The 13,774-nt window shown below is 40.6% G+C and overlaps 1 protein-coding gene across 1 annotated transcript in view; it reads right to left on the bottom strand.

Annotated features, from left to right (window-relative positions):
- The window catches only part of plcg2 (phospholipase C, gamma 2), a 29,878-nt gene that overhangs the window by 10,318 nt on the left and 5,786 nt on the right, over nucleotides 1-13,774 (bottom strand). The window contains exons 6-19 of the mRNA XM_023397308.2: nucleotides 13,467-13,547; nucleotides 13,329-13,372; nucleotides 13,138-13,210; nucleotides 11,816-11,917; nucleotides 11,423-11,541; nucleotides 10,024-10,109; nucleotides 9,617-9,734; nucleotides 8,366-8,534; nucleotides 8,136-8,231; nucleotides 6,019-6,105; nucleotides 5,369-5,538; nucleotides 4,037-4,237; nucleotides 1,453-1,575; nucleotides 1,189-1,369 (exon numbers count right to left, since the gene is read on the bottom strand). Of these exons, the coding sequence (XP_023253076.1) occupies nucleotides 1,189-1,369; nucleotides 1,453-1,575; nucleotides 4,037-4,237; nucleotides 5,369-5,538; nucleotides 6,019-6,105; nucleotides 8,136-8,231; nucleotides 8,366-8,534; nucleotides 9,617-9,734; nucleotides 10,024-10,109; nucleotides 11,423-11,541; nucleotides 11,816-11,917; nucleotides 13,138-13,210; nucleotides 13,329-13,372; nucleotides 13,467-13,547 (1,650 nt within the window). The remainder of the gene's footprint in view (nucleotides 1-1,188; nucleotides 1,370-1,452; nucleotides 1,576-4,036; nucleotides 4,238-5,368; nucleotides 5,539-6,018; nucleotides 6,106-8,135; nucleotides 8,232-8,365; nucleotides 8,535-9,616; nucleotides 9,735-10,023; nucleotides 10,110-11,422; nucleotides 11,542-11,815; nucleotides 11,918-13,137; nucleotides 13,211-13,328; nucleotides 13,373-13,466; nucleotides 13,548-13,774) is intronic.

Here is a 13,774-nt window from a genome sequence, read left to right as displayed (position 1 = left end):
TATTCTTTTTAAATTTTGAACCAAACTAATGGTTGCAATTTGAGTCAATTTTGTACAGACATTCTTGGACCCCAGAGGATAAATCCTATTGACTTTAATGATCGCCTGACCTTTCCTCTAGTGCCACCACAGCAGATCAGAGTTTTTAATTATCCTGTCAAATATTTCAACATTTACTAAACTGACTGGCACAACATGATGTACAGACATTCATGATTCCCAGATGATGAGCAGGGACAGCTGTAGCTACTGAAGAGAGGGCGATGTAGGAGAAGAGGTGCAGTCAACATGCTGCTGTGGGAGGGCCACACATGCAATGGGTGAGACTGACAGCAAACACAGATAGAGCTGTAGATATTATTCATTTATCACAAAGTACTTGGCAATTTAAATATTTGCTGCGGATCACCATAAATACAGTATTATTTAATAATCAATTTAAGAAGCCTCCAGCACTGCCTCGTATGTGGCAAACAGCACCAGCAGGGTCACTGTTAGTATCAGCTTCATACGACCCCTGCTGCTCTAACTTTTTTGGTTGCAGGCGTCATGCCAGCCTGGATTTCGCTTTCCCTCGCTGTTTTTCGTAACAATATATAATAGGCTGTATAACAGCTCACTCTAGCTCCTCACCCCATCTGCAATGAGCCATCAGCTGATGGATATGTTTAAGAATTGTTATAACACAAATATGAACCAGTTCTTCTCTCCAACATTTGTATAAAACGGAGCCTCGGGCTCTCCTCTCTCTCTCTGTGTTCCCCTGGACAGACAGAGTTAACCTCCACTCTATACAGATGGCCCACATACAGATCAGAGCCCAAAAGCAAAGATAAACACAAGATAATATCAACGCTTTGGCAGGTTTTTATCTCACATCACAGGTCTTCTTCTGACTACCTCAACTTCTCATTTTTCTCATCTCCACAAAAATAAAAGCTCAGTATTTCTTAGATAGGCAAAGAAAGTCCTCAGTGAGCTAAGTTTGGTGGATTGTATTAATTTGTTAATTTGACTTATCGCTCAAATGTTTATATAATAAATACATTTCAACTATTTGAAAAAAAATATTTTTATCATGTCTCAATTTTTTTTTCTAGTTACTTTTTGTTGCTGCAGTGAGAGAATTTCCCTACAGAGGTTCGTAACGTTTCCTTTGGTCTTTGTACGTCTCCTACTGTAACTCACTGTGCTGAAGCAGTCAACCAGCTCAGGGGTGACTGGGTAACGTAGCTTGATCTTGCGATACAGCGGCTTCTTCCTGAAGTAGTTGACCAGCTCCACCAGGCTCTCAAACTCTGTAGTGGTGCCCAGCAGGTACATGTTGCCCTCTTTCTGGATCCGGCAGTGCTTCACCTTACCATCACCTCTGAAAGAGAGAGAGGACTTGATTACTACAGAAACAAACAGAAGCATGCTGAGAGACATAAAGTCATAAAAGCATCACTGCACCTGAACGTGATGGCGTAGGAGTCTTGTTCTCCTTCTCTCTGACGGATGAGGAAAGCTCCATCTCTGGGAATCCTCAGCAGGTAATCCTCCGCCTGACCTCTGCTCAGGTTACTATAGAACCACCTGCACAACACACACACATACACACACACGTTACATTATGCATGTTTGTGTCTGTCTAAAGATACTTATCAAGAATATATACTGTATACGCAAAAGTATTCATATGTATAGTGTTCATATTCATATGTCAGTAGCACTACAGCATGCTGCTTTGGCTAAAGAGGTGTTTTTCTCTTTGTACCGGTAAATGGCTTCAAAAGCAAGTGACAGACAGAAGGGAAAGAGTTACTGTGTGTCTGTGGGTGTATCAGTGAAAGTGAAAAGTGAAAAAAAGAAGCCATGCATGCGTGGTTGAAGTGAGTGTGGGAAAGAGTCTTTACCAAACTAACAGTCAGAGACTAAACTTAAAAGTAAATTCTATCCAGTATCACGATGAAAATCACACACGACACACGCTTTTTATGTTTATATGTCAACAGCATATATAATGTACTTGACACAGCACAGTAACAGTTAAACACACTCTGACATGTTGAAAATTGTGTTCTTTTGTATGTTCTGACAGAATTATGCTTATTTATCACAGTCTGCTCCTTAGTTCCCCTCAGCCCCTGTCTCCAGCTTCTGCTCGCTTCTCCCAGGTCATGTTTTTCCCTTCCTCTCCCCACACCTGCCATTCTCCATCCCCCCACCAGATGTTTTCATATCCAGCTGCTCACCTGTTTGCCATTTTCAGTCACCTGAGCTTCCCTGCCCACTCACTCACACACCTGTTCTCAGTTTCCTCGTCAACCCAGTCAGTATTTAAACGAGCCATTACCATCAGCTCCTTGTTGGACTGTCTGTGTATGTTCCCCTATGGTTTCCTATGTGTCTGCTAACTGCATTTAGTTACCTGTTGCCTGTACCTGCCTGCTTGTCCACTTGTCTGCCTATAAACCTCTTTTCATCCATTAAAGCAACTTCTCTGCATCAGCCTGTCTTTGTGTCTGTGTTTGTGTCTCTGCCTGTGCTGCTACCAGCAGTGAGCCACGGGGTGAGATAAGAAGATTCATATCTAATCTCTGTGTGTCGTGTACAGCGACACATGACATTCATAGCCTAGCTGGGCACAAACACTGGAAACTCAAACATAGACTTGTCTTAACAGTTTGGCATGTAGTTCACTTTATATGTTTAGATAAGAATGGCAATACTTAAAAAAATAAATTAAAAAAAGATGTCACTTGAGACAATGTTGATTGACACTGAAGACTATCTGGGCATGTAGAGTAAGACAGAGGTGAGCCCCCTCCTCATCTCTGCTGAAAGACCCCACCGATGAAAATCAAGTGTTTAACCTTGGTAACATCCATATGATGTTTTCATATCATACAGGACATGTGGTGACTGAGTGTTTCCACCTTGAACTGCAGTGAACCAATGACAGTCTCATAAACACAGATTCAGACAGTCAGGGTTTCATATGTCACAAACCTAAGGAACCAATCCTGTCAACTTGTGGGGACGGGGGGGCGGGGCTACATAAACCTGAAACCTTGTCAGTACAGAGAGAAAGAGTTAGCATTAGCACAACCACTAACACTGTGTCAGCCACTGCCAGTTACAAGCTAACAAGCAACATGAACAAATAAAAGATGCTAACTGCGCTAACCGTTCTGATCCGTCTGCTAGTCTCTGGTTCTGGACTCAGACTACTCATCTGAGTCTGGGTCTGACTGAGGCTCAAACATGTGGCTGAGTCTCTCTGATGTTTCCTAGTGCAAGCAGCGGTTTTGGGCGGAGCACAAGGCCTGATCCAGATTTCTCAATGAGAAAGTAAGAGTAGATGAGCTTTAGCCCCAGTTTTTTTTTTTTTTTTTTTTCACTTTTTATGTGGAAAATCATGTTAAACAAAATATGAATCTTAGCAGAGTATTTTCACAGTTTAAAATGTGTGTGGAGAGGAACTGTAAGGCTAGTGTTTTGAGGATCCATTAGCAGCTACTAGCATAACACATCCGAATCGTCAAAATCGTCAAACTGAAAACAGTTGACTTGGATTGTGGTTATTTGTGTGGTATTACGTTTTTTTAGCACTTCCGGTTCCACCGACCCAAAGTCAATGGGTTTTTGGTTGGATTACAAAAACAAGATAGTTTCACGTCTTATTCTACAACATTAAAAATGTCAGTAAATAGCCTAGACTTGATTTTTTTTATCTTTTATGTGTCTTAAAAAAAGGGTTATACAACAGAGGTTGTCGAGGGCGTTAAACATCAGCACAGCGAACATGAAAACTGATCTACTCACCAGCTTATTACTAACGTTCTAAGTCACAGTGCGTCTTTTCTGCAATAACAATAGTTTAACAGCAAAGTGTATTTGTCGCTAATAGTTGGGGTTTACAGAAAAAGAATCCTTACTCTACAAAAAATTCTATCACGGTGTCATAATCAATTGCTAGCTTACAGTGTATAATGACTTTCAGCATGTGTATCCAGTCCCCTGGATGTATCAGATTGGTTCATATATGACAAACCCTTCTTGTAGATGCGGGTTAGGCTGTGGCACAGCGTCAGTGAGGCGCAGCTCGAAGTCTTGGCAGCGCAGCGGGTTGTCTCTGTAGTGCTGGATCAGGGTGTACACGCTGGGAAAGTGCAGGTTTGGCGTCAGGTAGAAGTAAGTGTGTCCCCCGTCTGAACCCGAGCGAATACGACAGTGCTGGACCCTCCCACTGCGCCTGAAACACATGGAGAAGATGTGTTTGCACATACAGTACAAAGAACTGATCAAAAATATATTACATCATTTTCAAAACCTAAAATCAGCAGCTCCCGAACCTGAGGTGTGTTTCTTCTCATCTATGGCTATGTTTTAGATAAGGTTAGAGATCAAAGGTTGCTAAAAAAAAATTGATCTTGGTGATTATTTTCAATGATTACACATGACAAGAGGACAGTGCAGTGTTTACAAAGGCTGTCCCCAGAACAGGTTGGATCCCCAATGATGCCACACATACATTATACCAGAATGTTCATCACTTACACCACATTGTATCAGAGCTCCATATTTTACACTTTCTCTGCGTTTTATTTGAAGCGTTGATCCTTAAGAAGATATATTTGTGGTTTTAAGAACCAAAAACCATCTCAAAATAGTTTTACATATCCTCTCTCAGGCTTCTTTCTGGAGCTCTAGTAACAACAGGTTGGTGAACCAATCAGAAGACAGGAGCCTCTGAGCCTCTCTTCTGATTGGCTGACTGTTTTCTGAGTGATACAATAAAAATATAGCAGATTTCAGATAAACACTAAGAGAAACCAAATCCTGCAAGGTTGGATGGTGGGTCCAGGTGGGCGGGGCTTGGGGCATCGCTGAGGATGGTGACTGCTTTGTTGTGACATCACAAAGTTCCAGAAGTCCTGACGGCTGGTTTTAAGGCTCAGATTCTGAATACAGGCTGTGTGCATTTCTCTGTGGACTGAGGCTTTGATACTTTCACAGTATTAATATAGAACCTAGACCTGCTTTGTAATCAAACAACACATGGACATCTGCCTTTAGACTATATAGGGCCTTTAATGTACCCCAACAAGGTTGATAGAAGGAAATACTTAAACTGTGTCCCATTTCAAAATGGCTGACCTCCAAATATGGCTGAGAAATGCAACAATCTTTTGGCCAATTTTGGAGAACAACAATAAATCTGTGATACTGTAGTGAAGCCTCTGTATGGAAGAGGAGGCTTAGGTTCAGCCACACCTTCATCAGCCACGTTCTTTTTAAGAGGCAACCCCCTCTTTGACTGTGTATCACACAAAAATTACAGTCCTTAAGGTCAAGGATCAAATCAAGAAACGTGATGCTGTACCAGAAGGAGAGGGTGAAGTCTGTGACATAGGTGTCGCTCTCTCGGACCAGGAAGGTGCCGTCTCTTCCCCCAGTCTCTGCGCAGTAATCGTGGATTAATCGCTCAGCCATCAGCCTGCCCTCATTCATGCGACCGTGAAACCACGGCTCTGAGCAGTGCAGGTCCTGGTACTGAGAAAAAAAAACAAGCATGTTTATTTCAGGACAAGATGTATTTTTTTTAGCACAGCATATACTTAATGTAATTGATCCCTGTCCAGTATATCATTATCAGAATCGTTCCTCCCAATTCTTGGTATTATTGAAAAACTTTCAATATTGGTACTGATACCGATACTTTGACCGATTCTACATGATACTTTTTGTTATTCCAATTTTATCAAATCCATTTTAACAAAAAGTTTACAATACGGTACAAATTTTAGTCTTACTTTTAAGATCAGTCTTTTAACACACTCATATGTATTTGTGTAAATAAACAGCTAATCACCCGCATTATTAGACCTTGGTCCAAGCATGCTGCATGCTGATTGGCAGTGTGTATTATGTTTACTGAAATGATTATAACTTGTGATATTTTATATTGAACCACCTCCAGTTGATTGATTCTAAACTTTGAAAAAAACCCAAGTTTCTAAAAATCTCTTTTACCTTCCTGGGATCTTCCTCCTGCTCCTCGTCCTCCTCTGCGTAGTACAGCTTGTCATCACAGATCACACAGTAGTGCTTGTTCCACCGCTGAGACAGAAAAATGTTGTAAAGTGTAAAACAAACATGGAGCAGATTTTATTCTGACATTTCTCACTTCATGTTTAAAAATAAATCATAAAAAAAACCATCAAAAAATATCCATAATCCAAACAATGATACGTGTATCTATAGGAAATATAAACTCATAATTTCAGTGATGATTCCTTGTAACAACAGTATAAGATTGGTTCTACTGCTACTGTTGCTATAGCTACAACGACTGCCATTTACAAATGTGTCTGTAGCTTTAAAACACAAATCAGGTGCAGACGAGGGACAGTCCCCTCAGTAAGTGTGACTGGCACACTTTACTCTCTTTACTCTTTACTTTAATAGACTTCATGCAGAGTTTATACTCCGGTGCATTTACACAACAACGCAACGACACAGACTCAAACTCCTATTACATCAAGTCCAACCTTGGTGCATTTGAAACATGAATCAGCTCATCATTTCCCGACATGGACAAAGCCAGTAAATAAAGAGCAATAGATAATCAACAGATAGAATCACCTGGGGATTAAACTGGTGACGATAGCAGCATATTAACTGTACACAGTGTTAATTAGCTCAGTAAAAACTGCCACATTCAGTCAGATATGTCTAAAGCATCCATCTCTTTTCTTCAGTCTTTTCCTTTGCTTTGGCAGCAGGAAGATCCCGACTTTACTTACTGTACAAACAAAAACTCTAAAAGGTCACAATGTCAGTACAGATGGATATTCACTTACTGTCCATACTCGCTGCTGTAGTAAAGAAGTAAAGGAGAATTCATAAGGAAAAGACACCGTGGAGAGAATCTGACTGCACTTTCGCCAGGACTTTTTAAGCCAACTTTATTTATAACACAAAGACGATATATAGCCTGCGTACTCCTTTCTTCACAACAAAACTTTACAAACACAAAACTAAAAACTAAAATAAGCAACTGAGTAGCGGCCAGAATGGATTATATTCAGACATAAGTAGGCTACAGAGTTCTGACCTTTTTATACAGTTGTTAAGTAAAGAAAATTCATTTTTAGTACAATGAATGGGATTTTGAAACAGCATTTTGTTTGTTATGATGATGCCAAAGATGAATGTTTGTTTCCCTAACTGGATTTGAAGAGAATAAATCTATATTCATGGGTTTGGGCTTCAGTCGATCGTAGAGGGATGTCGCTCAGTTCTGGATCGTGTCACAAATATAAAATCGCTGCTCTGTTGTTTCTGTATTTATGTGGGTCTACTGTGGGGAAACTGCAGTGATGCGTCACTTTCAATGTTGTGGCAGCAAGGAATTGTGGGACAGCATTTCTCCTTTCCTTTCAAAACAAGCTCCAGTGTTTCCTATGCTAAAGGAGATGAGATAGGAAGCACTGAAGCTCCTTTCCTCATCATGTAGAGAAGTGGAGCAGCTGTGATCATGATGCTGCTCAGATTCTTCAGCTCACTTCACTCAGTCTGAACCTTCCTAAGCAAAAAACACTTTTCGACCGCAGCCCATGTTCTCCCCCTTTAGATCTGCTATTCTCCTTCTGCCCACAACATGTCCCCAGACTTCTTTTTTCCCCCGTTCCACTTTCTCACCTCAATCACCTGAGTTTCCCTGTCCACCTACACACCTGATCCAAACTTTTCCCATGATCCTGTGTTCCTGTGTGTTTTACCTGACTACCTGTGTCCTGCATTTGTTGCCTGTACCTGTGGGTTTGCCTGCCTGCTTGTCAACCCACCTGCCTGTTTGTTCATCCGTCTGCCAGAACCTGAATCTGCCTGCCAGTCTGCATTTGGGTCCTCCCTATACATCTGCAAAACCTGACAGATATTATTCCTACTGCTCTCCATTCAGGTAGTGTGATTATATTTCACGTGTTTTACCTTGTTGTCGAATGTTTCTTGCTGCTGCAATAGTACTTTCATCTCATGTTATATTGATGAAACAAGTATGTTAAGAAATACAAGTGAAGACATGTTCTTGGTGTTGATGGAGTCTTGGGTAACTTGTCTTACCCATATGACCCCTTTGACAGTACCTTGTCCACAGGGTCCCAGATCTCCAGGTCTCCCTGTTTCTGTCCCTTCCTCAAGTCTTTGCTGATCCCTCCTCCCTCCACACAGAGCTTCTTGTGCTGCACCAGGACAAGAAGGAGCATAGTCACGGCCATTAGTAATGATAATACGCATCAAAACATTTTGTTATTCATATAAAGATTCCACCACACACACAGAAAGAGCGAGAGAGAGAGAGAGAGAGAGAGAGCACCTTGAGTATGATCTTGCCCTTCAGCTGTGTAGGTGAAGGCAGCTGCTCAGCCATTTGCTCCACAGGTTCAGTCAGCAGTTTATTTCCAAATACTTCTTTGAAGATGCGAGCCATCTGACGCTGCTGATCTAAAGGACAGTGCTCCTCTATGGACAGAATCACTGGGAAGCTGAGAGAGAAGCACGGGTTTCAGGGTGTGTTCGAGAAACAGGACAACGGGTCACTGTGAGATGACAACGTGAACGGGCAGATTTTAAATAGCTTCATGCAAAAATCATCTCCATGTGAATTAGGACTTGATGCAATGATTCCAAGGAAGCTGACTTTTTTTTTTAATGAGGAAAAAAAGAGAAATGGCCACAGAGCAATAGGCCTCATCCACCAATCATTCTTAAGAAGAAATTTCTCCTTAAAACTCACTTACACACTTTTTACGAAGACTCTGACATTCACCAATGTTTCTTATTTGGGATTTGTTCTAAAGTAAGAACAGAATCTTAACAGAACAGAATTTTAGGCGTTAGCTACGCTAATTAGGGCACACGCTTTCAATTAACGAGGAGATTGGCGTTCATCAATCTAAGAACACAGGTGCGCACAATTCTGCGGTTTGAGAACAAGTTCATGAATCTCACTTTGAGTTTTCTAAAGAACTTTCTTAAGAACAACTTGGGAAAGAGTTTAAGAAGATATCAGTGAATGAGGCCTGATGTTGGCGATGGGTCGCTAAAGTTGTTCAGTATTCTGTTTTTAATTCTTAAAATAAATTTAAGACAAAAAACAAGACCTTAATGTAGTTTAATGACGTAATATGATTAAAAAAAAAACATTTTCAGTATGCATTTGAAATATTGAGTCAAGAGAAAATGGGTCAGGCAAAAACTTCCCCAAATAGAAATGCATGGAGTTAAATTAAGTTTAATAGTTTTTGCCAGCTCAGGGTCATTTCTAAAATCAGATCAATCGCTGACCTCCAAAAAGTTTTACATGCATTCATGTATTCCTATAGAACTGAGATCTTCAGAAGGAGATCTGCTGGTCCCCCCAAGGTCAAGGTTTGTGACTTAAGGTGACACTGAGATGCTGCCCAGTACAACCACAGTCTCGCCAGCGGGCCGTGCTCTAGTGGAGCACATGGAGGTAAACACGCTCTGCTCATTTATACAAGCTCAAAAGTCAACTGTGACATCTGACACTGACGATATTTAGTGTGACACAGACGAAGTGACAGGGGGTTTTTATGATTCTTACTCTGAGGTGACGAAGGCGTGATCATTAATGGCTTTGACCACGTCCTCAAACTTGATCTTGGTGGTTCTGGTCCAGCCATGGTAGATGATTGGCTCCCCGGGCCCTTCCCAGCAGTCCACTAGACAAGAGTCAGCACCACACACACACATACACACACACACACACACAACCACACACACACAATACACAACACACATGATGCAAGTACAAAGCAACTAAAGCATACAACCACCACCACATATGTAGACCAATCACTGAACTACAAGCAGTGTTTGTCAGCAATTATTTAAAACCAGGTGTTAGAGATCAAACAAAACCTGACTGATCCATTCTCTTACTAATGTTTGTGCTGGGTCAAACGGCCCAAAAAAACCACCCATCACCCAAGTGTAGCATTTTATACTGACGTTCTACACAGCGGCATCCCAGACGCAGACAGCGCACATAAGCCTCCGTGGACGACTCGCTGCGGAGCTGATCACCTGTCAGGTAACTGTGGAGCAACGCACAAAACAGGAGGCATGCTGGGTTATATATATACGTTTCACAGAATCAAAAACCTGGTTATGTATCTCCATAAAGTTGGACGATTCACAAGTGACAGATTTTTAAAAAAAGATATTCGCACATCCAAACGTCTTGCATGCAGGTGCGTTGGAAGGTGTGTGATAAACTTCTAGACACCGAAAGGTTAGAACGATCAATAAATCGTGACGCAAATCAAGAGCAGTGTGTGGGACATTCTTCAAGACAAAACAAGAAGAGATTTAAATAAAAGCAGCAGAACTTCTCCTGACTTTTAAGCACCTGGAATGAATCCAGCTCCAAAAAAAAAAATCAGAATCCTGCATTTCCCATAATGCAAATCATAACATCTTATTATTAAACCCTCCCTGTTTGTTAAATGCCACATCTTTTAAACTCAGATGACAGGGTTTCATCAGGGTTTCATTTTCAAAGACATGACAAGAGCCACGTGTGACGCCCCTTGTTGTCCTGACCTCGGCGGGCAGATGGTCGACACTGGGAGGGTCGTCAGCTGATGCCGCTCACCTGGGCCTTGCTCTCTCTCTCTCACTAACTGCTGACATCCATTTTGTTTTGGTGACATCTCTTGCATGCACTGCTTTCCTGTCCAATCTTGCCGATTTCCACACCTCACTGCTTATTTGTCTCATGCTTTAGTTATAATGAATTGTTTTTTTAAGGATAACTTTGCATGGACTCCCTTATTGTCACATTCACTGAGCCAGTTTGTGAACAAACCAACCTTATAAAATAGTTGGAACGCCCCTTTACGAAACTTTCTAATAAGCCAGGTTAGTGAGTTATCTGCAAGGCAAGCTAATTCACTGTTTCTACAATAATTGTAGAAACTTTGTGAATGTTTTTCAGTCATTTTGATTAATATGGCTGTGTGTGGCATCCCCATTTGTAACCCCGCCCACAAAGCTCTGATTGGTCGGTGGTTCTTCTAACCATCAATGTGCACAACACCAAGGCCAAATCTGATCAAAGAGCCTAAAGGAGAACTAACACTATCCAATTAAATTTTATTACAACATAATCACCCAAAAAATATTAATAAAGTACAGATGAGCTACAGTCACATCAAATCATGATTTTAACTAGTATTGATGGTGCAGGCTAAGTCACTATAGATCTGATTTTAAAATCACACATCAGCAGTGATGTCAGCCAGTGTCGTCCACCTGATGATCAGTGTGATCTGCTCTGAGTTACTCCATATATAAAAGTCGTGTTATTACACGTGCAGTATGTGAGGAAGAGTCAAGTCATACTGACGTGTTGTGTGAGGAGCTGATCCAGTAATGGGACAGAGGGTTGTTCATGTCCAGGTTGCTGATCTCTGAGACCTTCTCATCCCAAACAGAGTTCTCCTTGGAGAACAGGAAGCTGAGGAACTAGAGGAGAAGAAAAGCAGAGGAACTGACAATGAGTAACACAATCCCTCATTACCGGTGTGATACTATGAACTGAACCACATTGCCACAAATAACTATTTAACCCGCCATTTCCTGCCACATTCAGCTCAGTGTTACTGACACTCAAATCTCGAAACTGACGGGTACGCCAAAGTAAACACTCTGTAATACAGTGGCCTCTTCCACAGTCTGTTACATCTCTGCATGCTCAGCCTCTGCTCTGCGTCCGCCTGCTCTATCTGCGACAGAGTACCTCGCTGACGGTGAACTCGGGGTCGTTGGTTTTTCTCATGGTGTCGTCAATGAAGGTGGTCATCAGTTCTCTGACCTGGTTCAGATCACTGGCCCAGGATTCCTGAGGGACGAAGGGACGCAGATTAAGAAATGGGGTATTAAATAGATATTAAAGCGAATGTTAGACCGACTGAACAGTCGGTAAATAATCAATAACTGGAAGTAAGTGAATAATCTATCACTGATTTGCTTCTGCGTCTGTCTTGAAAACATGATACAGTTCATTCAAACTGGTGAAGAGAAATATAGGCCCATAAAGTCACAATAGGTCAGTTTCCTTCACTGTGGATGATTTTAACTACTTATGCACTAATTATGAATAAATTCAAGCATTAAATCGGAGCTGGGACATAGTTTGTGAATAATTTACTTGACATTAACTTGATACCAAAAGTGATGACAGTGGCAATGTTTAACATAGGCCTGTATGTAATGAAAACTGAATGAAATCTCATGTAAAGAAAACATGATTTGTCAAAAAACAATTGTTAGAAAAAGGTCTTTATATAGTTATTTATTCCCATTTTAGAAATGCCTTTTCAAATTGTTTTTCAAATGTATTTCTAAACAGTTTATTTAATTAATTGTGAATCCATTTATAAATCTGAAGTATTTATTAATGGATTTTTAAAGTATTTTCACAATTCCTATTTTTAATGCCTATGAAAAATATGAAATTAAAGAAGTGCTTTATTGCTTTTCCTCTGCGTCCCTGTTCCTCCACAGCAGAGTGTGGCTAAATACTTTTCTTTCACTTTTGAATGTACCGTAAATTGAACAGTTTTTACAACAGTTTTCTACAGCATGGAGTGTAAATACACAGAGGTTTGGTGGTGGTTGAGTTTGAGTGAGAAAACAGTTCATGGAATTTGAAAGATGTGGTCACTGAATACATTTTGTGTCAAAGCAAAGTGATCCACAGTTTAGTCCGTACTGACTGTGCAAGCAGCTTTAAAATAGTGAACTCAGTATTAGTAAGTAGTAAGTAATAAGAACAACTAGTTTTAAAGCTGTATTTGAATTTGGGGAAATTAGAATATGACTTGTGAATAAATCAAAGACACAAATAGCAGTTTTTATTAATTAGGAAAAATAATAAATAGCCGCGGCTTTCATTTGTTACAATACAAATTACTGGGGAAAAGGGACTGAGTGGTAGCTGTTTGACAGGCACACAGGAGCAGATAAAAAATGAGTCAGACATGCAAAAAGTCCGACATGCAAAGTTAAACAACACCTCTGCTGTCAGCTGCACTAATCATTCACTAAGGCTCATTTCACCTTTTGCTGGTAGATGAGGAATCGTTGGAAGTCGTGGAGCAGAACTGCTGAGGCGTCTGGTTTATCTGTGTTACTGTATAATGGACAGGAGCGAACACACAGTCAAACTACACAGTATCTGTACATGCTGCCTTCCATTCACATCACATGATTCAAGTGTTTAGTTAAGATGAGAAAAAACAGGAGCTCACCCCAGAATAAAAGCACATGATTCCTTTTTGAACTCATCAAGGATCTGAGTTTAAAAAATAGCATGAATAAAAATGCTGGAAGAACATATGCACAGTGATGTATACAGTATGTATTTACTGTGATCAATTCAGACTCACCTCATTCTGTTCAAACATTATGAGGTTGTACAATTTATGGAACTGCTCAAAGTCCAGGCGATCTTTCTTCGCTCCCACTTCCTGTCAAAACAGAAAATAAAAGCACAGAGTGAGACTAAAATTTTGGTTTTGTCTAACCAGTTCATTTCCGATTTGATAAAGATGACGCAGTTTGCATTGTAGAATAGATCAATAGTTCTGGTTGTCTATGTCTAAGTAGGTGTATACATCTTTCTAATGCATGAGAGAAAGAGGTGTCCATGACAAAAAAAATTTCAAATTTGAATCAGTTAATTAAAATGAACTAC

This window comes from Seriola lalandi, unplaced genomic scaffold (genome assembly GCF_002814215.2).
Source record: "Seriola lalandi dorsalis isolate HSWRI2012SDOR001 ecotype SW California unplaced genomic scaffold, Sedor1 jcf7180002055008, whole genome shotgun sequence".
Classification (NCBI taxonomy): domain Eukaryota; kingdom Metazoa; phylum Chordata; class Actinopteri; order Carangiformes; family Carangidae; genus Seriola; species Seriola lalandi.
Note: the sequence above shows the minus strand (reverse complement) of the source record. Positions and strands in the feature narration are given on the sequence as shown.